This window comes from Myxocyprinus asiaticus, chromosome 30 (assembly GCF_019703515.2).
Source record: "Myxocyprinus asiaticus isolate MX2 ecotype Aquarium Trade chromosome 30, UBuf_Myxa_2, whole genome shotgun sequence".
Taxonomy (NCBI): Eukaryota; Metazoa; Chordata; class Actinopteri; order Cypriniformes; family Catostomidae; genus Myxocyprinus; species Myxocyprinus asiaticus.
Window position 1 is genome coordinate 18,320,983 of NC_059373.1, and position 24,663 is coordinate 18,345,645.

The following is a 24,663-nucleotide window of genomic DNA, read 5'->3' on the forward strand; positions in this document are numbered from 1 at the left end:
AAATTACTTTAAACTTGTTTTCAAATGTATGTATTGTGATATTAACAGACAGTGCTAACTCAAGTGCATTTCATTCTCCACTCATGTAATATATAGACCTCTATAAACAAGATAAATATAGTATATCCAAATATATCTTATGTATATTAAGCTAAAACACCAGCAATAATATAAATAGTATAAATTATACTCTAACCGCAAATTGAACTTGATCTTATCATATACTTAATGTGCTCGTAAAACTTGATTCAAATCAAATTTGTGACAAACGACTGAAAGTAGAAAAGGCTGAATCTGAATAACGCTATCAGACTTGAGTGCTACAGACTGTATGGACCATTATTGTGTAGCTATAAATACTGAATGCATATGAGCTTGTAATAGCACTGGATCTGTTTGGCTTTCACAGCTGTAGGTGTGACTGCGTGAAAACTGTTTCTTTTAGTACCAGCACTGGTTCTGATTAACGTTACAGCCGTTTTTGCAGCTGCTTGACTGGAAGGAGACTCCCAGCATACTGAGAGGTGGAGGGGAAGAAGGGGGCAGAGAGTTGCAGTACACTTGAACTCCAGCAGGGGGCACCAAACTCTGTGTCTGCCCACCTTGCCCAGACACTAGCATTGTAGATGGATAAGATGGTTGTTGTTGCTGCTGTTGAGGTACCTTAAAGTGAGAGAGGCACATATATTTATTATAATTTTTCAGTCAATTAATTTGAACGATATTTGCATTTTGATGTAATTTTTTCTTTGCATCTATACCTGATAGGAGGGTACAGATGGATAAGACCCCATCATGCCTTGCTGTGTTTGGGGTAGAATCTGACTTCCCATCATGCCTGGACAACCTTGTTGGTTAGATATTACAGTCGGGTATCCTGTTGAGAGATATGTTGATAACTATGTGTGAGATTTTATTGTTAGTTATATTTTATTGTTGCATCACTTGTGCACTCTACATGCACTACACAATCTTAATTAATTGTGGACTCAAAATTATAACCAACACAAAGCTTACTGCAGTAAAAACATAATATGAATGTTTATATCAGGGGGCATCTTCAATTTTAATCACGGTCTCATAAAAAGTGGATGTTTTGCTGACATGAGGTAATTTTTTTGTTCACCTTTCTCTTTACTGATGAAACTAGACATCAGCTTAACTTGTCCTGTTCTTGCGTTCTTTGGTTTGCTATCAAACTGCTCCTTTTCAACAGAAGAAATGCTATCTGTTTTTACTCTCTTCTTGCATGATTTCTTTCTTTTAACAATTAACCCATCATCTTTCACAAAAACAAAAGCTTTACTTACTATTTGTCTGCTTCTGAGTGAAATAAAACACTTAATTTTCTTACTCCGGCAATTTTGGCATTACAAATGGCATCAGTGTATGGTAACAGATCAGAACAGTTATATTTGTGAATCAACGTCACAAAAAACAGTCTAAAAAGTTATCACAAAAGCGCATTCATCAGGGCCAGATCTAGTGGATTGTTGGGGTGGGCTTTGCTCCTCCAAATTATACCTATGCCCCCCCAGGTGCAAATGAAGCACAGAATCGAACTGTATCATCAATGCGCCAACCATAACAAAATTACCCCCTACTTCGACAGATGACACATTCGCACAACAACCCCACTATATACTTTACCTATACAATTATATTTTTTTCCTCTCAATCCTAATACGATTCCCACAGACATATGTGAGTATGGACACATTGATGACCCCTGGTTTACATTTATGTGTAGACACATCACAGACTGTATAAAAAGAGGGCTGAGGTGAATAGCAGGAAAAGAGACCGGTTCACTGTGAGACCAGTGACACCATCTCTTACAGTGTAACGGCCCCCTCCCCTACTACTGTAAGATCAAGGCACAAGGGACTCAGATGTGTTTCATGTGTACCTGTTTGTGTGCTGTAACCGGCTGCTCCATATTGTTGAGATGCACTGGGACACTGAACAGTGTAACTGTACACTGAAACCTAAGAGAGGAGAGTAGTGTTGACTCATAATTAGACATATGACATTACACAGTATCTCTTCATTACTCATTTATGATGAGTACCTGGTTGCTCTGCTGACCATGGGTCTGAGGGGGCAGGGCTGTGGGAGGAGCCAGTGTCATTCCAGGGCTCAAGTAACAGTCTGAATGGTGACACGGCGTGTAGCTATGGTGAGGCGGGGCATTGCTGTGTGTGGGCGGTGCCCCTTGCATGTAATAAGAGGGCATATCAGGAAGATCCCCCGATGATTGGTGGCTCAACATCATGTGACCAAACTTAGAGGTAAGATCTTCCCTCTGAGAACCAAAAATAGATTTTTAATGACTTTATATAATCATATCTATATACTAAATGCATTTCATCACATTTTAAAGTTTGTGTAAAATGTAAAAAAAAAAAAAATTCACTAAACCAAATACGATTAAAAACTCACTTACAGTCTGTTCTATTGGATGTTGTTGAGAGGTAGAGATATTTAAATGCTGAGGTGGAAGATAAGTCACTGAGGAATACTGAACCTAAACCAGAAATGATTGTATTTAAACACATGCCCTGTATTTTCTCTTTATAATGCATCAATTACTGTACCAATGCAGTGTGCTCAGGTTGCATACTATACATTTCATGCATGCATACTGTACCTCCCCATACATTCAGCTGCATCTTCTGCCCTGTTCTACATATTGTTTCTGGTGTATGTTTCACTTACCTTTGGTACTCCATGGCTTGCTACTGTCTGCTGCTGAGGTGGAGGGGGTGGGGCTTGAGGCTGCACTGTGTTAGGCTGGTTACTGATTGGCTTCTGACTGACTGGTGGGTTGTAAACAGCTGGAGTTCCATCAGGATTCAGAAATGGCTGCCCTAAAAGGACACTTCCATTATTAGATGGATGATGGAAATTACTTTTTTTTTTGCTTACTCTTTTGTGATACAGAGGTGTGTTCTGTTGTATTGGGAATTATGCAAGTGAGTGTATACCTGTATGTGGGTTCAATAAGATACTCCCTGGAGGTATTGATGACTCTGCAGGTACAATGATGTAAGCTGGGCTGTTGTTGGGTGGAGTGTAGGACAGAGCTGACTCGGACACTAATTGACAGATCAGATAGAGATAACAGCAGATAAGATGTGAACAGAGTGTGTATGCCCAATAGATTGCACTGATTGCATGTATACAATTTTGAGTTTATAGTAGTCATTTTTAACTTTATCTAGTTTTATTAATCTAGGTGGTCATGGACATGATGGGTAGTGCTATTTTTGCACCTGGTTTGCAGAGTTTGGAGCTGCTGTGTGTAGATTTAGAGGTCCACGACGGGCTGTCAGAATCTGTGCTGCTCCAGGGTTGAGGGTCATTCCAATGAGAGTCCAGTTCAAAACTGCTCTGCCTGCTGCCAGACAGCTGACCAGAACTGCCCCTGTTACCCCTGCAGAACAAGACATATCATAAGCTTTATTTTGGCAAAGACGACCTTTCTTTCTTGTAAATTCCATAATTAAGTTGTTTAGCATGAACTTACAGTACAGTGAATAAAAAGATCATTTTGGACTGAAAAGTGTTTCAGCAGAGTTACATTATTTCAGTTCAGAAAGCACTTCTTACCTAAATAGCTGTCGTCTTTTCTGGGTTTCACTGAGAATACTACTGTCTTCTAGGCCTCTGCAAACAGATTAGAAAATAAACAAAATCTTAAAAAACAGGGGAAAAAATATTTAAAGGTGAAATGTGTAATTTTTGTGCCACCAAAAATAATTTAAATCATTTTTCAACTGTAAACAGTGTCCAACGATAGAGAGTGCCACTGTTTCACTGCCACAAACTAGTAAATTCAAAGCCCAATTCAGTTTTGTGATTTTTTTTTTTTTTTTTCTTTGCTTTCCCAACTAAAAACTTTATTACAGGTAGTCCCACTCCACCTCACACCTTTAAGTCAACCACTTGTAGGCCGATTTCCTGACTGTGGTGCTTTCAAAACATTGCTCTGTTTGTTTCAGTGGTCAGACATGTCAACTTCTGGCTCAACTATAGTTGTCTCTGTACATTAAACTGGAGTATTTTAACATTCAAAAACACACTTATTATTTCATATTTTAAATATATTGATACAAATGCACACACACACACACACACACACACATATATATATATATATATACATTTAAGCCAGTTGGTTTACAAAATATTGGCTACTAACGCTTTGCCAGCCTAGCAACTTCTGCCATACATCCATAAAGATGCTGTTTAACTTCCTAACGCTTCCAACAGACCTTATTCACGCTAGCAGCATCTTTACATTTTTGACAGGAATGACAATGAGGCTGTGAGGGATAGACATACAGTCTCTTCAATGGACTGCACTGCAGTTTAAATAATTTTTAGATTGTTCCGCAGACAAAACATTAAAAAAATATCTTTTCAAGAATATTCAGTAGATAAAAAACTCAAGACAACATGAGTTGTGGAAAGTCAGATGTGATCTAGGAGCTTTATTTATACAGCTTTATACCATTTGTGCCATTGAGATGGTAAGTCTATCCCTCACAGCCTCACTGTCATTCCCAAAATTAAAAATTAAAAATTGCACTACTGTGAATAAGGTCTATAGTTTCAGTCTATTTATCCTTCATCCAGATATATACTCAAGCCCAGTCACCCAAGCTGCTATGATCATACTTCCGTTCCCTCTCCTCATGAAGGGTTTCTGCTTGTGTAAGGGCAGATACTTCATCTTTCCTTCTCATTGGCTGATATGACAACCTCACAATAACTGTCAGAACAGCTGACTCTCCAGCCACATTCAAAGCTTCAAAGCCCACCCCTTTAAATTCACCTACACGTGATCTCACATTGGATTCACGTTGGAGATCTCACATTGGACATCAATCACATATTTAAATCAACTCCACACCTACACTCAAATGCAATGTTCTTGTTGTAATGACAACTCATGTGTTACAACTGTATATACTTGTACTGTAACTCAGGATATCTGGATGATTTAAAAGTGACATGATTGAAAATTACTTTGTGTTTCTTCATGGCACTTGAGGCCTAACTTAGCATTCATTGAGTATTCTTTGCTGCCTATACTTGGAGCACTTTAAGTCATTTTTGCAAGAAAGTGACTGAAAAGAACATAAATACAATGTAAATATACCGAAACATTTACATTTTAGTATCTATATATCAAATAGATGATAACTGGACCCTTTATACGTGCTCAGATCTTAGCATCCTTGGCAAAAATATTAATTATTAAGAGATATTTACCTGGTCTCAATGTAAACACTCTGTGAAACACATGTGGACTGAAAAAAAGGAAAGAGAACAAAATCAGAGTCCGAAGCTTCAATATACAACTGTGTGTGCATTTTCTATTTGTGTTTTCTTACGTCCTGAGAGAATATGCGTTCTCTGACTCTCTGGTACTCCTCCTCTCTCTCCTCTATTGACTTGCTCCTCATCTGGTCTTTGAGCAATGGAACTCTTAGCTATAAAACAACAGCAGATGAGCAGACACAAGTTAACCAAGTGCAAAGATCAGGAGGAGCCTTTGTTAGCTCTTTTGCAATATCAGTGGTCAGTGAAGTGTGTATTTATCCCTACCTGACTATCTTCTTTGTCTTGACTGGTGTCTCTCTTCAGTATTAACCTTCTTTCCTCTAACTTCTCCTCTTGAACATGTTCTGCAAACCGGTGTTCTGGTCTGAAAAGCATACACACTGTTATACCCATGCCTATTCTTTCATAAACACACATACACTCACTATAACCGAGACATACATCCTAGAATTGCTGGTTTTGTTGATGATAACAGCTTTTCCACTGTGATCCACATTGTGTTCCAGACCAAAATAAGCTGCAACCCTGTGAACCAGCATCCTGTGATATGATGACATCTGAGGAAATTTCTTATAGGAGCTACAGAGAGAAAGAGCAAAATAAACACACGTTTTGGTTTATCTCATTACAGAAAATGAGCCTGTTCCTTGACCTTAAAAGACGTGTTGAATTTTACCTGTTGTCTGTCATAAAGTCAATCATATCTTGTTCGAGTTTAAGGAGCATCAGTCTGTCCCTGCAAGCCACAAAAAGAAGAAGAAGAAGGAAAAAGAAAACAGATTATTGGAATGAAAGAAAGAGAATGAACGAGTGAATGCAGAGTGAAATTTCACACTTTAACTCACCTGGGACTGCTCTTTAAAGTAGTGATAAGAAATCCCTCCAGATCAATGCCTGTGGAGTCTGTGTATTCCAGACTAGGCTCTAAAAGTCACAAATGCACATACATACAATTACATTTTAGATGTGCCAAGAATTGGAAGTATATTCAAAATAATAGTTTGTGCAATTGTGACTAGGGGGGTGGTGGTTCAAAATATGGATTTCAAAATATTGCAGTTTTTTACCTAACAACACTGAATCTACATTCTCACACCAAGAATCGTTTTTTTAAATGACATTTTTCAACAGAAAATTTTTGGGGACAGATGAATCTCATAGTGAATTCAGTGACAGTAGGTCAAAAGTTTTTCTGCTGAAATCTATCTGTGCTTACTGAAATCTGAACCACTGCCCCGAGTGGCCGACTCTGTAAGTCTTTTTGAACGTAAATGGGCATGTATGAGCACCAGTTTCTGGGTGAAATGTCCACAAAGTGGTGCCAAAAGCGAGTTGTAAAGTGAGATGTTTTTTCAGTCATCAGGAATACATATTTTACTAACCATACACCCTAAACCAAACACCAACCCTAAACCTAATCGTCAGTGGAATAAAAAATAGAAAATGCTATCTCCAAAACGCATTCATCATTGATTAGATCAGGGGTTTTCAAACTTTTCAATGGCAAGGACCCCTCTTCCTAAAATATAAAGTCAGCTTTATAATTTTATGTATAAAGACCCAATTTTACTGTGTGAGAAAAATAGTAGCCTAAGTGTGATATTACAAAGATAACATGTTAGCAAAATTAAATAATTGGCTTTAAAGGTTCACTGGTTCAAAGTTTTACTTCAAAAGAAATGAATAGTCATTTGAGATGAAGAAAAAGCTCAGTAAAAAATTCAGTGCGCCTTTAAAGGTTACAGAGATTAACCAAGTAGTATTCAGCTTGTCATGTGATTTTAAATTGGCAGCCACCATGAGGGCGCCCCTACCCCATGTAGAATAAAACAGATTTTATAAGGTTACTGATATGACTAAAGTCCTCATCTCATGTGAGTGGTCATGATTTTATACATATGTTTCAAAATTCCAGTTAATTTCTTTAGGAGTAAAACTTTTTTAATAGGAAAACAATTACTGGGTCCACCTTTAATATCTTCATTGTTTTAAAGCAAAAAAAAAAAATTAATAAAATATTTTATGTAAAATATTATCTCCAAAAAGAATGATTTTTAAGTTTACAGTGTTTCTTTTTTCTTATCATCCTATTTCTTATCTTCTTATTTCTTAAGAGACACCTTTCAATTAAATTCAAGTGTAGCATGTTAATAATAAATAGTACTGTTACAAAGCAGCTTATGCCCTTACAACACCTATATATATATATATATATATATATATATATATATATATATATATATATATATATATATATATATATATATATAAAGAATAGTTTTTTATTCTTTTTTTTTTTTTTTGCAATTTTTACCGTTTTTTTCACGGACCTCCTAGTGGCACCCTGGGGGTCCCAGACCCCCAGTTTGAAAAACCGTGGAATAGTTAATTACTTCCACAGGACCAGAACCCTTGTCTTTAACATGCTATCAGTAGCATCACAGGAAAAGGTCATTTGAATTAATGCAAAAATGTCTGATGGGAGATGGAAGAATGGGATCGATCTCAGGGTACCAGGACATTTAATAGCAACAATATGACCAGTGTGATCATGATGAAACAAGTGAAGTGAGTAAAAGATATCAAAGTTTTGAAAAACTATACACTAAATTTAAATAGTCGCAATATTATTGTATTGTGACCCAAATATCGATATGATAATGTTTATACTCTGTTGATTCACATGTGCATACATGCAAGGTAATCACCTTTGGATAAACTTGGCTTTTTGGTTGTGGTCCCCACTTTGCCCTTCCCCTCTTCCTCCTCATCACACTCAGGACTGTCACTATGGTTACTAGATATAGTTGTCTTGCTCTCTTTTTCCTTTAACCAGACAGAGCAAAGTTACATCACAATCTATATAATCAATTAAATGTCATAAAATATACCACATATTCAGGCCTGGTGGGACTTAAATGGAATATTTAAGAATTAACCATTGAAAACAACATTTCAGTCATTTCATTACTTTATATAGACCCTCAAAATCTGTGATAGTTACAGTCTTGATTTACTTACAAATGACATATTAGTTAGGCCACTAGGTGATCATCAACAACATGTTATTAGGTGTAAGAGAGAAAAAAAAGAAAGAAAACTGATGGAATTATATGAATAGATTCTTACCTTGCTGTTCTCCTCAGTGGGTAATGACTCATCACATACTGCTGTACTCCGAACTAATTTCCCTTTGGCCTGTAACACATACATTCAATAACCCAATTTCATCATTCAGGAGAGTACATTTTCTTCCCAGAGGAAAAGTGTTCTCAGTGCACGTTATTACTGAATTTGGTATTTCTACCATATTACAGTATATTAAAGATAAAAAAAAATGTAAGTAATGAGCTTTAACCCCTTTTATATGCAAAATATTTTCAAATAGCATTTTCTTGCTGTCTGTTTTGTTTACCTTAATGGAGCTGTTTACGAAGAAATATTATGCAATTAATCACTTTCTGAATTTCTAAGTACATAAAAGACAAATTCCAGTTCAGTATAAAAATATTTACGTAAATGTCCATGGGCAAAAGTTGAAAAACAGCACATAAACAGTCATTTAAAGAATGTATGAGGGAGACAAGGTATCTGACTTTGGTATGATTATGTATAAATGTTCATTTGAATGCATCACTATTTTATCTTGATGTCCCAGTGATTGTATTCAGTGATCAGTGGATCAACACTACAGTAAAAATTGCTACTATGCTACTTTTAAACTATTTGGACCTGTTCCCAGACTGTCTGAGAGCTGTTGATGTGATATACATATATTTTGGAGTTGGGTATCTTTGTACTATCAAGGGAGTGAATGCAATGTTTACTAACGGAATTCTGACTTAGCTAGATAACTGTTGGTGTTAAGAAGCCAGCAGAACACGCCATTTACCCACGGAGGAGAGAAAACGACTCAAGATGCAATATCCAACTGTACATACCTCCAAAAATAATACAAGTCTAGCAAGCTGGTAAGTAAGCTGCAAGTTCATACTCTCCAGCATTCACATAAGAAAGGTAAATAAATGTAATCAGTGTAATCATACCTTCAAATTCGTTTTAAGTCCTTCATGGTTACCATTTAAGTTTGGCTGCTCAAGAAAAACATAGAGTAAAAGAAACAAATCAAATGAGAAAAGACAGAGGTAAGAAGTGCACTGTAAAAAGTGATAACCTGAAATTAAAATGAGTTTTGTTGGTTTAGCCCTAATGCATTCAGGTTGATTCAGTGATGTTAAAATAATGTTTTTTTGACACCAATAAAACCAGCTAATTTAGATGTTACCACATGAAGCACATTTTTAGATTAACATTATTTTTTAGTGTGGAAGAAAGTTAAAAAGACAGAGTTAAATAGAAGTAAGATAATGGAAGGTATGGGAACTGCATTATCACCTGGCTGTTGTTATGACAGTCCTCAGTTTCCATGAAACAACTTAGAGGTGGAGTCTCATCCTTCTTAGTGCATTCGGAAAGATTTTGAGATTCTCCTCTTTCTGACATCTTGAAATGTGCAGATTCAAGGGTCATATCAGTTGTAGGCCACCATATGCCCCATGACCATCCAAGCCAGTTATTACCAAGATATGTTCTTTCCTCTTTTTTTCACACTCTTCTCTTGCCAGAACAGATGGCTAGACAGATTCCTATTTGATAAAGAAGAATAAGAAGCAGAGCACAAATTCCTTAGCATATCTGTAAAACATTTATTGGACCCATTTTACAGAAAGTGTATTTAAAATTCACCAAAAAATGAAAATTCTCTCATCATTTACTCACCCTCATGCCATCCCAGATGTGTGTGACTTTATTTCTTCTGCAGAACACAAATTATGATTTTTAGAGGAATTTCTCAGCTCTGTAGGCCCATACAATGCAAGTGAAGGGGTGCCAATATTTTGATGCTCCAAAAAGCACATAAAGGCATCATAAAAATAATCTATGTGACTCCAGTGTTTTAATCCAGTTCTTCCTTTTTTGCTACAAATTCTTCTTCCTGCCCAGTAGAGGGTGGTATGCATGAAGAATGTGAATCACCAAAAACACAAGAAGAAGAATGTGAATGTGATCTGTGGCTGCATCCAAAAACGTAGGCAGCTGAATTGCTGCCTTGCTGGCTAATCAATTATTGGCTTAATTGACAGCTGTTTTGAAAGAATGGAACTCTTAAGGAAGCTGGTCTCTGAACAGTTTGAAAAGCACCTTATTTTCATCCTGCCTCCGTATACAGCCTCCGAAGGCAGCATTTTCCTGGTTTCGGACACAGCCTGTTTCTAACCCACACCTATAACATCACTTCAGAAGACATGGATTTAACCACTGGAGTCTTGTAGATTACTTTTATGCTGATTTATGTGATTTTTGAGCTTCAAAATGTTGGCACCCATTCACGTGCATTGTATAGAACAAAAGAGCTGAGAAATTTTTCTGAAAATCTTCATTTGTGCTCCGCAGATGAAAGAAAGTCATACACATCTGGGATGTCACGAGGATGAGTAAATGATGAGAGAATTTTGATTTTTGGGTGAACTATTCCTTTAAATACTATGCACGTACACACACAAAAATAAAAATTCTACATAACATAAATAATAATATTGCATGTGAATCTCTCAAGACTTTGCAGAATGAGGATCTGAATACACTGTAAAAACTGCCTGCAATTGTTACCTTAAGGAGCTTTATCTACCTGTTCTAACCCTTTAAATTGGTTTTGTTTGTGTAACCTTATTTATTCTGGTTAATTAAGTGATGTTAAAAATATTTATCCCTTGAATGAAACCAGTAAATTTAGATATTACCAAATGAGGCACATTTTTAGGGACCAATATACAGTGTGTATTTTTCTGCACGCAAAATCCATTGCATTGCACTTTTGCTAAAAGTCAGTGTCAAATACTCACATATGTTTAAACCCTATTATGCTTCAACAGAGTCCAAAGTAATGAGATATCTTTTTTTTTTCTTTTTTTATCCAGGCCATCAACTGACTAGCCAGTGCGCTAATATTAACACAGCTCTATGGCCTTTGTGGTTTAAAGTCAGCATAGCAACGTGTGGAGATTTGGATCAACCTATGCGTGTATGAGTTACGGGTCAGCAGTGTTCGTAAACATGAGTTTGTATGCGTGAGTATTATGTGTATGAGTATATGTGGGTTTCAGTGTAGTGGCAGGTGTTGTAAATTATCTTCCCAGAATGAATGACTCCCTGAATTGAAGGCACACACATGCAAGGTCTGTTTGGATAAAGTGTAGCTGTCATTCTTATGTCATCACTCTCATCATGATTTAACTTGTCTTCATGTCTGACCACTGAGTCACTGACTCAATTTCACCACCGTTAAGCCCTCGCCTACACACGCACAGACACCACAGTAGCTTTTGGTATCAAGATCAAGGTCTTATATGGGTTATCTGACAGGTGGCTGCAAAATAATTGTGTGAAAGAGATGTCATCTAACCAGCTCAAAGGAACAGCACAATGGTCTTATATTTCTGCCTTTGACCCACCTTTACTAATATTAATGGTGACACTTTATTTTACAGCGTCTGTGGTACACAAATTACATGTTACTGTCCATTACTATAATGATAACAATAACAATAGTACGAGCAACTCACAAAATGCTGATGGAGTAAGTATATGTAGCACATTAATATTATTACTTATGTAAATACACAGTAGCACCCTAGTAACTTTCCGCCAAAAGACTATAACTAGATACAGTTATAGTAACTATTACGATTTTACAATTTCTGTGGTATTTGTTATTAAGCCTTTATTACACGGCTCTCTGGAATACTCGATTGTGATTGGTCAATGGCCCCATCCAGCGGTCAGATATTGCACTGTAACAACCGCATATCCGGGGATTAAGATGTATCAGACCACTCATCTGGGTTCTGCGAGCCATCTCTCCTGCTTCTCGAGTCACTGTGCGATCTCTACAAGTAAGCTAATCAAATAATTTCAACAAATTAATGTTTCATGGCCATTTATTTGTTTATTTGGCAAGCAGTCTTGTTATAGGCTTAATATTCAGAAATCAGATGATCATTTTCACAAAATAAACACCAACAGAACTCTGACGTAAACCAGAGGTTGATGCAGCTGTTCAGCCATTTTTTTCTTCTCAAATTACAGAATTTTAAAACAAATCAATATTTTATGTCCATGTATTTATTTATTTGTTTAGTAGCCCTGTAATAAGTGGGATAATGTACAGTCAGCCGGTGGTCATTGCAAAATAAACCCTGTCGGGGTTAATTGTTCGATAACAAAGAGCTGACTGTACATTATTCCTTACATGATACAGCATATCACAATAAACTAGATAGTTTCAAAATGTTGATGTTGGCATAACATAGCCTTAGTTTAAAAAAATGAAGTTTGATGGATGGATAGATAGATAGATAGATAGATAGAGAGTGAGAGATAGACAGTAAAGCAATTTAAAGGCCTTTTTGGCATTGTTTATATTAGATTGTTTTTTAACAGTTGGAGTTTGAACATTCAGTCAATGTAAGTCTATGGGATTTGGGGGAATTTAGCAGAAACTATTTACAGAGATGGGCCACTTTCTATTTAAATGAATGGGAGAAATTGGAACGCCCAACCAAGATGCTCTAGTGCCCAACAGTCAACTAATGAAGAAAAGAAGTCCCGCCTTACAAGTGAAAGAGCCAATCACATACACTTACACAGACACGCGCGCGCTGCAGCATAACGCAAATGACTGTGTCCAAGATCTATTCTGTCCGTCTGCGTGGTGTAGCAGCAGCTGAAGTAGGGTTCGGTTTCGACCACTAGGGCGCATGCCGGGCACTGTCTGGCACGGTTTATATTTGGAGCGGCTGTTTGGGGACTTCAGGCTGCTGTCACTGACGCACACGGAGACGGCCCTGGAGCAGCTGTAGTTTCTAAAAAGAAACTCATATCTCGCGCTACCGCTCCTCTTTTGTTAAACGACCTGGTCCCATCACTATACTAACAACAGAGGCATTCTTCTACGAAAAAGCGTTAAATTAAGTGTTCAAATTGTATAACGGAATGAGGTTTCCATCTGATCCCTTTCCGACTTCAAGTTATTTACATCAAGCGTCACTCAGAATTTTATGAAGTGATTTGGTCCAGAAAATTAGTGCCAATATCTTTATCAATCAGATATATTCCCTTACAGTGCGATCTGAGATAAAGACACAAGCAGGCTAAACCTTGCCAGTTTGCTGTTTAATTAACGGGGTCAGCCTTAGAGTTACACACATTAAAACGCGCAAAAACTCAAAACAGCCGGTCATAACCTGTGCAGTACACTGAAAATGCGCACCACTTAATACACTCAATTTCTTATTCTAGTCATATTTATTCTAATCAACTGCAAAGGCATAAGAGAGGCACTTTGCTTACCTGTATATAGCTCGATCGGAATAAAATAGCCTAAATCGGTAGCAATGTTTAAGCTGAGCGGATGTGCCGCAGACCGGTGAGCTTGTTCAACATCTTCTGTTTGTGACAGCAGAGCGCGTGCAGGTTCACGCCATCCGCTTTCGACACAGTCACTTAAATGAGCGCGCGAGCACGCGTGCCTTCAGCCTCTTCCTGACACGCTAACGCTAAAATAAACTCACTAAACAAAAATCCTAGACATCCTCCTCGAACGTTAATTGGATGAGTGGGAATTACATGACCAGCAACAATGGAACACAGAAAATGACACAGAAAACACTTCAAAAATGATCATAGTTTACTGAAGGACTCAAATTTAGGTCATTCAGTAACAGCTTAAATTATGAATATGATAACTTATTCTAAATCAATAAGTAAATAAACTTAATTCTCCACTGAAATGCATATGTATCTGTACTTCAGTTGCACATATACAAGGTGAACTGAAATCGAGTTAACAGGGTAATTGTATGCCTCAATTTTTGTACACATTAGTTTGAGTTCTTAACACTTAAGAACATTTATATTTGAGTTATGAGCCCAAAACTTGACATTTCAAATAATGTTTAATTAAGACCACTTGATTTTTCCAGTAATGACAACATTTGTTTTTACAGTGTGTATTCAAAATAACTGAAATATGGTACTTTGCAAAAAACTACCAGGGCATTTTCCTTTCGGAGTGACTATATGCACCCCAGCGAAAATAGCATCTGCCACACAGTGCAGATATTTTCACCCCAATAGTCTGGTGAAACCACTGGAATATATCACAAACTAGACAATAAGTGTTGCTACAGTGGCGTGGGGTGTAAAGACAGTGAAAATGTGTAGTGATGATGTACTAGCGACCCCGGTTAGATTTCACCTTTTGTCCCACTCTTTTTCAAATCCGATTTCCTGTTTCCACTCTTAATATTTCCTTTAATACTACTTAAAATAATCAATAAAAATGCATATAAATGTTGATTTAATCACAGGGATTTGGTGAGGGTGAATGTGAGTGCAGAGAAGGGTTTGATCCGGAGGAGGGGTCTGTTGATAGCACTTGTTCCAGTGGCTGGGCATCGCTTGTGTGTACATTCAACCCCATCTCATGAAAAGTCCTACATAATTTATAAGTTTTCAGCAAACTTATGCAACGTCACAACATTTATTTCCGTCCAGAGTTGCATTAGTTTTTGGCCGAGATCTTGTACTGATGACAGGAGAGTTGAACCACTCCGTAAAGTCTTCTCCAGCACATCTCAAGGACTATCGTTGGGGTTAAGGTCAGGACTCTGTGGTGTCCAATTCATGTGTGAAAATGATTCTTCATGCTCCCTGAACCACTCTTTCACAATTTGAGCCTGATGAATCTTGGCATTGTTGTCCTGGAATATGCCTGTGCCGTCAGGGAAGAAAAAATCCATTGATGGGATAACCTGGTCATTCAGTACATTCGGGAAGTCAGCTGACTTCATTTTATTGCCGCATAATGTTGCTGAGCCTACACCTGACCCACTGAAGCAACCCCAGATCATAACACTGCCTCCAGAGGCTTGTACAGTGGGCACTATGCATGATGGGTGTATCGCTTCATGCGCTTCCCTTCTTACCCTGACCACAACCACAAGATACGTCTTCTGACATGGTTGTTTAAGAAATGAGAAGCTACACACTGCATCAGTTAGGGTTAAAAGAATTGTTGCAGCTGAAACATATTCATCACGGCAATAATAATCCAATCATAGGCTCTTAAGTATCTGCTTATTTCAATCCAAATGGCAATTTTTTTAAATTTTTTTTTTTGGCCAGGCAGTGTAGTAATCAACAACAAAATACCATGTTGAAACTATGGTTATCGTAATAAAACAAGGTTATTTTGTCTAAGGTAAGGTTAAGGTTTAGGGGTTGAGGTTAATGAAGTGTGTCTGTGAGACTCTAAATAAACACAATAAACACAATGCAGTGATGCCCACACTGTATGTTTAAATATATATATTTAAATAAACATATTTAAATATGGGTGCAAATATTATCTACCATTATTTGCATCAGGGTTGGGGTGCAAATAATATTTGCCACTACTTGCACTGGGGTGTAAAGCATCTGCTTTTTTTCCCTTTTTTATTTATTTATTTATTTATTTTTTTTTTAGGATAGGCTATTCATTTCATAACATTGCATGAACTACAAACCTATATACCAGTAATCTGTCGATTTTTCAGTACCTATAAAAAAAGCAGTTTAATAGTCTAAATAACACACTGTGAGTTTATGCAGCAGCACAAAGAGAAGCCACCGAATAACGCAATGAGCACCTGTTAGATGAAAAGATTATGTGACACGAGACACACGTATGTGGGTACTTATACCACAGTTCCACTTTACACCTGCACATTGCTCTTTCTGACATACGGCCTTGCCATTTCAGAGGATCTGAGATATCTTACTCCTTTAAAAAAAATAAGGCTTTTTAAAAGAGAGTGTGAAACAGACTCAGAGAAGACATAAATGCTGATTGCCTTTCCTTAATTAAAGAATAACATAAGTAATCAGTATACAACTTTGGCCAAAGAATAGAAGGTAATTATGTTTCTTAGGCCTGTTTGAATGTTGTCCCTATTTTCTCAGCCCAGCTCTCCGAAACATTTAGACAAAGAACACATGGTATACTCTGTCCTGTTTAAAAGGATGTTCATCCCAAAATGAAAATTCTGTCATCATTTACTTACCCTCATGTTGTTCCAAACCCATATGACAGCCTCAGTACCATTAATTTAATCTCTCATGTTCCACAGTTAAATTATACAAGTTTGGAACAACATGGGGGTGAGTAAATTATTTTTGGGTGTACTAACCCTTTAACATGATGGGAAAGTTAGCTGTATTTAACAATCTATAAATAGGATAATTTGCCTATAATTTACCTATCCATCTGCCTATAAAAAGGCTTAAGCAATGTAATATAACACATAATTTCTCACTTTTTACTTGTGACTAGTTTGATGTACATTGGTTGTGTATTTATTTTTTGTAGGTTGGAGGACAGTAGTTGCCACGGTTTAGTTCACAGGAATGAATGAGAGACAGTAAAAGCATGAGGGGAGGGGAGCGTTAGAAATATTGATCGATTTTATGTCTAAATATGTTTTGGACCCTATAGAAAGATATTTCTGTATTTGAACCACGTTTCAGATCAGCATATTGTTCTGTCATGGCTGTAAAGAAGAATGCTGTTATGGCTCTGTGGTTTAATTCCATATGTCTCCTGTAAAATAACATTTGCTGATTTTCATTCCAGTCTGTTAGAAGTCTATATATACACAGGCGGCCAAAAGTTTGGAATAATGTACAGATTTTGCTCTTATGGAAAGAAATTGGTACTTTTATTCACCAAAGTGGCATTCAACTGATCACAATGTATAGTCAGGACATTAATAACTTGAAAAATGACTATTACAAATTGAATTTTTTTTTCAGAACTTCTTAAACACTTCAAAGAGTTCTCATCAAAAAATCCTCCACGTGCAGCAATGACAGCTTTACAGATCCTTGGCATTCTTGCTGTCAGTTTGTCCAGATACTCAGGTGACATTTCACCCCACGCTTCCTGTAGCACTTGCCATAGATGTCTTGTCGGGCACTTCTCACACACCTTACAGTCTAGCTGATCCCACAAAAGCTCAATGGGGTTAAGATCCATAACACTCTTTTCCAATTATCTGTTGTCCAATGTCTGTGTTTCTTTGCCCACTCTAACCTTTTCTTTTTGTTTTTCTGTTTCAAAAGTGGCTTTTTCTTTGCAATTCTTCCCATAAGGCCTGCACCCCTGAGTCTTCTCTTTACTGTTGTACATGAAACTGGTGTTGAGCGGGTAGAATTCAATGAAGCTGTCAGCTGAGGACATGTGAGGCGTATATTTCTCAAACTAGAGACTCTGATGTACTTATCCTCTTTAGTTGTACATCTGAGCCTTCAACATCTCTTTCTGTCCTTGTTAGAACCAGTTTTTCTGTCTTTGAAGACTGTAGTGTACACATCTGTATGAAATCTTTATTCAAGCATTGTATAGCCTTCATTCCTCAAAACAATGATTAACTGATGAGTTTCTAGAGAAAGCTGTTTCTTTTTTGCCATTTTTGGCCTAATATTGACCTTAAGATATGCCAGTCTATTGCATACTGTGGCAACTCAAAAACAAACACAAAGACAATGTTAAGCTTCATTTAACGAACCAAATAGCTTTCAGCTGTGTTTGATATGATGGCAAGTGATCTTCTAGTACCAAATTAGCAATTTAGCATGAATACTCAAGGATAAGGTGTTGGAGTGATGGCTGCTGGAAATGGGGCCTGTCTAGATTTCATCAAAAATTACTTTTTTCAAATAGTGATGGTGCTGTTTTTTTTACATCAGTGATGTCCTGACTATACTTTATGATCAGTTGAATGCCACTTTGGTGAATTAAAGTACCAATTTCCTTCCGCTACAGCAAAATCTGTACATTATTCCAAACTTTTGGTCGCCAGTGTGTGTGTGTGTGTATATATATATATATATATACACACATACATACAGTTGTGCTCAAAAGCTTCCATACCCTGGCAGAAATTGTAAAATTTTGGAAATTTAAAAGTCTTTTATTTAAGGATAGTGATCATATGAAGCCATTTATCATCACATAGTTGTTTGGCTCCTTTTTAAATCATAATGATAGCAGAAATCACCCAAATGACCCTGATCAAAAGTTTACATACCCTTGAATGTTTGGCCTTGTTACAGACACACAAGGTGACACACACAGGTTTAAATGGCAATTAAAGGTTAATTTCCCACACCTGTGGCTTTTAAAATTGCAATCTGTGTCTGTGTATCTTATTAGAGCCAGGTCTCCTAAGCAACCAAATTGGCCCAGTTGCTAGGGAGGGTCGATTCACAAGGGGTAACCTCCTCGTGGTCACAATTAGTGGTTCTTGCTCACAATGGGGCGCGTGGTAAGCTGTGCGTGGATCGCGGAGAGTAGCATGAGCCTCCAAATGCAGAGTCTCCACGGTGTCATGCACGATGAGCCACGTGATAAGATGTGCGGATTGACGGTCTCAGAAGCAGAGGCAACTGAGACTTGTCCTCCACCATCCCGACTGAGGTGAGTAACACGCCACCACGAGGACCTACTAAGTAGTGGGAATTGGGCATTCCAAATTGGGAGAAAAGGCAAATTTTTAAAAAAAAATAAAGGCAAAAATCTGGGTTACACTTCAAATGGAAGTGAATGGGGCCAATAAAAGTTTTAAAAGTATAGCAGTAAGTAAAAAATATACATGTTAACATGATTTCAGTTTGATAAAATCACTTATTAACCTTTTCTGAATAAAGTTATATCCAATTTTACAACTTCATTGCCATGACGGCATAACACCGTAAACCCTAAAATGACTAAAAACAATGGTTTAAACAACTTTACAGCTCAAACAATACACAAGTTGTAACCGAAGTATTAATTTAAGTATTTTATAAAATTATAAGCGTCACATTTCTGCTTTTAAACCCTCCAAAAAATGGCCCCCTTGACTTCCATTGTGACTCACTATAACCTCGATTGTTGCTTTATTTTAAGGAAAACAAATGTTGTAATCAAAATTATGCCACAAACACTGTCGATTGAGCTTAACTTTTATTGAACCTGGGATATTCATTTGATTCAGTCTCTTGTTAAGTTGTTAACAGCAGTTAAACCAAATATGAACTGTTCCGCTTTCTAGTATGGCCTATTATATAACCTAAATCTAGATGTTGAAATAATGGCCACACTCACTTACTGGGAAAATTGGACTTGGGCTCTTGAGGATGAGATGTCCAGACTGGCACCTGCTGGGGTAAAAGCTAGGGTCAACATGCAGTTGTTCATACATACTGTTCATACAGTATGCCTGGCTACACTATGGAGTCAATCAGTACCTTGGGACATCAAAGCATTCTGTTACTTAACTTGAAAGACATACAGACACACACAAATAGAACAACTACTTGAGCTCTGAGCTTTCTCTAATGACACTTTCTCATACCCTCAAGTCATCAGAGAAAGCTCTCGACAGGTCAAAATGGTCACAAGAGATACAGTAGCCAGATCTGGCAGGGAGTCAACAATGCAGCATCCGTTTGATATTTATATACTTCTATTGACACACCTGTCTCCCTCAATAAATCTCTCAATAATGGCATAGAGAATTTCACTTGCGTTAAGCACTCACAGAGAGAATTTCACACCTGTTTTTTGTCAGTATTTGGCCTCAACTAACACAAACCAATCAAACCAATTTAGGAAATGAAGCATCAACAGGAAATGAGCTTTAGAATACAATAGCATGATCCATTTCAAGCTATTTCTGTTCCCTTCAAATATACTGTATGTAAACACAACAGCAGCAGAAACAACAATCTGACTAATTATAACCAAATGCTGAATGAGTTGTAGTGAGGCACGACAGGAGCAGGTTTTGTGCAAAGGGTAAATAATTCACTAAATTCAGTCCATCTTTGGCGTTACTTGAGCTTCTAAAGCTCATAAAGATGACTGAGGATATCGAAGGACTCTGATCTTTTACATTATCAAGCTAGATCTGTACGCTGATGGATTTCCGGAAATGAAGGACATATGAATGCTTGTCAGTAAAAAGCAACAGCTGAGAGAAGCATGACGCCAGTGGGTTTAATTACATTACCCAATATGTGTAAAGGCTTTTAGACCATCTTAACATTCATTAACATCACACAAAGGTTTTGTCTGTCATTATCAAGTATACATTTCAGATTTTCAGATTACAGTTCCTGATGCATTGCTATTTTTTTTGACATACTGCTTGTGTCAGAGTATCAAACATTTTATATACAGTGTATTTTGATGCTAATAAAATGACAGGATTGTCACTTTAGTGTTCTAAAATGCATTCATAAGTAAATGCATTAGTTAGAGACCATGCCCAAAACGTAACAGTTTAGGCATACGTGCATGGACCGTGCGTTGTGGGTGAAAGAAAACGTTCTTACATATTCACAACACTTTATTATTCCTCGATAAACCCATTCACAGACTAAAATCCCATCCTCTTCCATCTGTATCCATGGAGACACTCAGCATGGCTCTTTATGGACAAAAATAGCATTGTAATAATTATCCCACAAACACACTTGAATTCACAAGTGGTGACACCCAGACTTATGCAGACATGCTCTTATACCCCAGCCTGTTAATCTGAACTCAGATTGTTGGACTTGACATTGATGAATGAGAAACAATGCCATGAGACATTGACAATGACCATAAATGCTGAAAGTATGCTCTTGTCCACCCACAGGCTCCAAGTGCAGAAAGTGAATAAGTAGGCTGCTTTTAATCACATGAAAACAAAAGAAACACAAAAACAAATTATTTGTAGAGATTAATCCATTTTCTATTCTGTTTTCCTGTTCCTTTCCCAAGGCGATGATTGTAGACTGAACAGAAGGAGTTATAATATTACTATACGGGTTGCAATAAGACATAACCGCAGTTTTTCTCCCAGCAATTAAATTATCATCATCATGGTAAGAAATCACTTACAGCTCTTGCATTAGATTATATGCCACTATTCATTACAAAAATAAGGTATAAGCAGTGGCAGGCAGCCAGCAGCTTCACTTTGGGCTAGAGGGTAAGACAGCAAGAGAGAAAGAGATCAGATCTTCCCTCTACAAACACACCTGCTCTGTGAACTATTGCCTTGAAACTTCAACAATTGAGGAGGGCATGGCCTGATGTTCTAAACTCCGCCCAGAGAAAGTCAAACGTTAAAGACAGAGAGTGCAAATGCAGGGGTGTTAATAGTTAAGTGCAAGTAAGATGAGTGCTAGTTTACAAGAATAAATGTGGCTGTAGTTGCAGAGAGTTGTTTTGGGGTAACAGTGCTCTACTGTTGGGGGTAATAGGGCTGTTGCTGTGGTGGCTGTTGGGGATAGGGGTAAGGCTGCTGCGCAGGAGGAGCTCCAGGGTATCCAGCCTGACCTTGGGCTTGATAGGGCGCATAGGGCATATTAAACTGCCCATATGTATAAGGATTATAAGCCATCGGCATCTGGTAATACCTAAGAAAGGAGAAGGGAGAAATACAAATTTATTTTAAAGCTTGAGGAAAGCTGTTTGAAACAATGTTTATTTTTGTCATTTCATTTGGTAGTGCTAGTGGTGCAGAAATGATCACTTCAGCTTTATACTGCCTTCATGTACTATCGGAATTATCATAAATACGAGTTTCCCACTCGGAAGTTGCACTTTCATGCCCCTTCAAGTCGCAATTATGACTGGGAAACTTGGAGGTTATTTTGATGCCCGAGTTTCTGTGTAGAGAGTAGAGGTCAACCGATTGTGGATTTTACAGATACTGATAAAGGCTAATAACTGATTAATCATCTGACTTTTTTTTTTATTTTTTTTTAATCGATTTATAGAATTTCAAAAATGTGTTCATACGAAGTCATCTCTTGCTATGATGGGCACAGACATGGATGCTATAAGGGTCCAAACTGAATAAAATACCAGATGCAGTTTATTGTTCAAATAAAAATTAATATTTGGTTTATAACGTGGGACTTTTAACAATGCACAAGCTCGAAACACACTCTTATTTTGAAATGACTGGGCCTTGGCTCCATTACAATGCTCTACATTTAAGTTAACAACATTTTATTTTATTTTTTTATTGACTCCAATGACAAATCAAACAAACATAACAGGACACACGGAATTAAATTACATGAACCTAAACCCTTTCCTCCGAACATTCCCACCCCCAACCCCCCACAAACACACACCCCAGTGGCCCGACAGCAAACCAACAATGACACACAAATAAACAAATCAACAAAGTATTCAAAAATAATAAATAAACAAAATAAAAAAAGACAAAAAAACAATAAGAATGCACACACACACACATTCAATATTGCCCATCTCCCTCCACCGTCTCCCCCTGAGAGCCCTCCAAAAAAAAACAAAATACCTACCCCATTTTTTATTAAATAATCCCATGTTGCCCAGCCTTCTACAAACCATCCCCTCAAAAGCCGCCACCCTGCCCAACTCCGTGCACCACTCCAGAAACGAGGGCACTCCAGCTGATTTCCATCCCCTAAGGATGACCTGCCTTCCGATCATGACACCAGCCAGGACCCAACTCTTCATGAACCCATCCCCTACATCAATAACCCTCCCATCGCCTAGAAAATTGCCTGGGGCAAAATGAAACCCGAGCACAAAACACACAAATAAAATTCTGAACCCTCAACCAAAATTCTTGAATCTTAACACACCCCCAAAAAACATGGGGTATGTCCCCATCTTCTGATTGGCATCGCCAGCAGGTGGGTGTGTCTTTGAGATCAAGTCTAAACAATCTAGAGGGCACCCAATAGAATCGATGTAAAATCTTAAATTGCACCAGATGCACCCTTGTATCTCTAGATGCAGACTTGACGTTTTTTAGAATCCTAGCACACACTCCCTCCATTCTATATGTGGCAGCACCTCTAAACTCACCAGAGTGTGATCTGAGACTAAGATGTTTCCAATAGAGCAAGCAACAACAGATGAAATGAGGGACTTATATATAAAAATCTATTCTAGAATAAATTTTATGGACTGATGAAAAAAAAATTTATAGTCCCTACCAGATAGGTTCAAAAGTCTCCAAATATCTGTAAGACCAAGATTTTTACACATCCTGTGAAGCATCAGTGTTGCTTTAGGGGGTTTACACACTTTGCTTCACTATGATCAAGGACTGAGTCCATCAAAAGATTAAAGTCTCCTCCCAATATTATATCATGAGGGGTGCCACCGGCTTGCAACATCCCTTCAAGATCTATAAAAAAAGCCCTGATCATCAGCGTTAGGTGCATAAATATTTGCCAAAATTACTTATTGTAATGACTCCCCTGCTCTTACTTGAGCCAGCGCTAAAGAAAACATGTCCACCCCATATCTTCCCAAATTTTTCAGCTTCCTGCAGGGAAAGATGCGTATCTTGAAGAAACACTATATCATATTTCTTACGTTTAAGAAAAGAAATAACCTTCTATCTTTTTATGGGGTGCCCCAACCCATTCACATTCCACATGGAGAGAGACAATCTACTTATATTAAGATCTGACATATTAGAAAAAATAGATTGTGTGTCAAATAAAAATCAACCCCCAAACATTCCCCAGAACAAAACAAACAGGAAAAAGAAAAATGTGCGCATTAACCCTACACATGACAGCGCAAACCGGCGTCCATCCCTCTAAACTCAAACAGTCCATGTACGCCTACGAGAGCGCCGTGACAACTTTGCCATCGTATTTCTCAAGTCCGGTGCTTCTATACAAATATTGGGAGACAGAATTACATAACAGAAAATAATCTATAAAATAAACTCCAGCCAACAGGCAGAATAAACACAAAGAACGTGTAGATTCATTCACAAAACTGTCCCGAAGGAGTGTTATTCCACAAAACAAACTCCAGCCGCTAGGCGGAACCAACACAAAAAAAAGAAAAGTCACCCAGTTTCCTCGGATGTTCAAATGTATGTTCAGCAAGACAAGCTCAAAGAAGAGCTCGTCTAGGAATCACACCATATCTCGGCCTTCCTCATGCTCAGGAAATCCAACAATTTGGATGTTGTTTTGCCTGTTACGATTTTCCAAATCGCGTTTCAAGTCAGTCTTGGTCTCTAGCGGATTAGCAACTAATTCCCTCTCCGATGACTCCAGATAATCGATCCGTCTCTCTATGAACTCAGAGAATTCCTCCATCACCATAATCGATCGAAGTATTACAGCAAGATCCTCCAGGTCCGCTAT

The 24,663-nt window shown here is 37.6% G+C and overlaps 2 protein-coding genes across 5 annotated transcripts in view; both read right to left on the bottom strand.

Annotated features, from left to right (window-relative positions):
- Positions 1–441: 441 nt before the first annotated feature.
- On the bottom strand, positions 442–13,855 carry LOC127421310 (cAMP-regulated phosphoprotein 21-like). 2 transcript variants are annotated; one of them, XM_051664296.1, is made up of 21 exons: positions 13,762–13,852; positions 10,132–10,168; positions 9,748–9,998; positions 9,399–9,443; positions 8,482–8,550; positions 8,061–8,178; positions 6,198–6,276; positions 6,029–6,088; positions 5,794–5,931; positions 5,617–5,716; positions 5,403–5,501; positions 5,281–5,318; positions 3,613–3,669; positions 3,276–3,436; positions 2,988–3,098; positions 2,719–2,870; positions 2,447–2,527; positions 2,072–2,305; positions 1,910–1,988; positions 762–877; positions 442–663 (listed from the first exon to the last, which is right to left on the bottom strand). In XM_051664296.1, exons 3-21 carry the CDS (start codon positions 9,880–9,882, stop codon positions 442–444), a joined length of 2,094 nt encoding a protein of 697 aa, XP_051520256.1. In that variant the 5' UTR covers positions 9,883–9,998; positions 10,132–10,168; positions 13,762–13,852. The 2 variants fall into 2 exon arrangements, with proteins under 2 accessions (XP_051520256.1, XP_051520255.1); XM_051664295.1 differs by lacking the exon at positions 10,132–10,168 and having other exon boundaries at positions 13,762–13,855.
- A 5,591-nt stretch (positions 13,856–19,446) lies between these two features.
- LOC127421307 (programmed cell death 6-interacting protein-like) overlaps positions 19,447–24,663 on the bottom strand; it is a 29,276-nt gene continuing 24,059 nt past the window's right edge. For all 3 annotated transcript variants that reach the window (XM_051664289.1, XM_051664288.1, XM_051664287.1), the window contains exon 18: positions 19,447–21,906. In XM_051664289.1, coding sequence (XP_051520249.1) covers positions 21,732–21,906 — 175 coding nt within the window. In that variant the 3' untranslated portion in view covers positions 19,447–21,731. The remainder of the gene's footprint in view (positions 21,907–24,663) is intronic.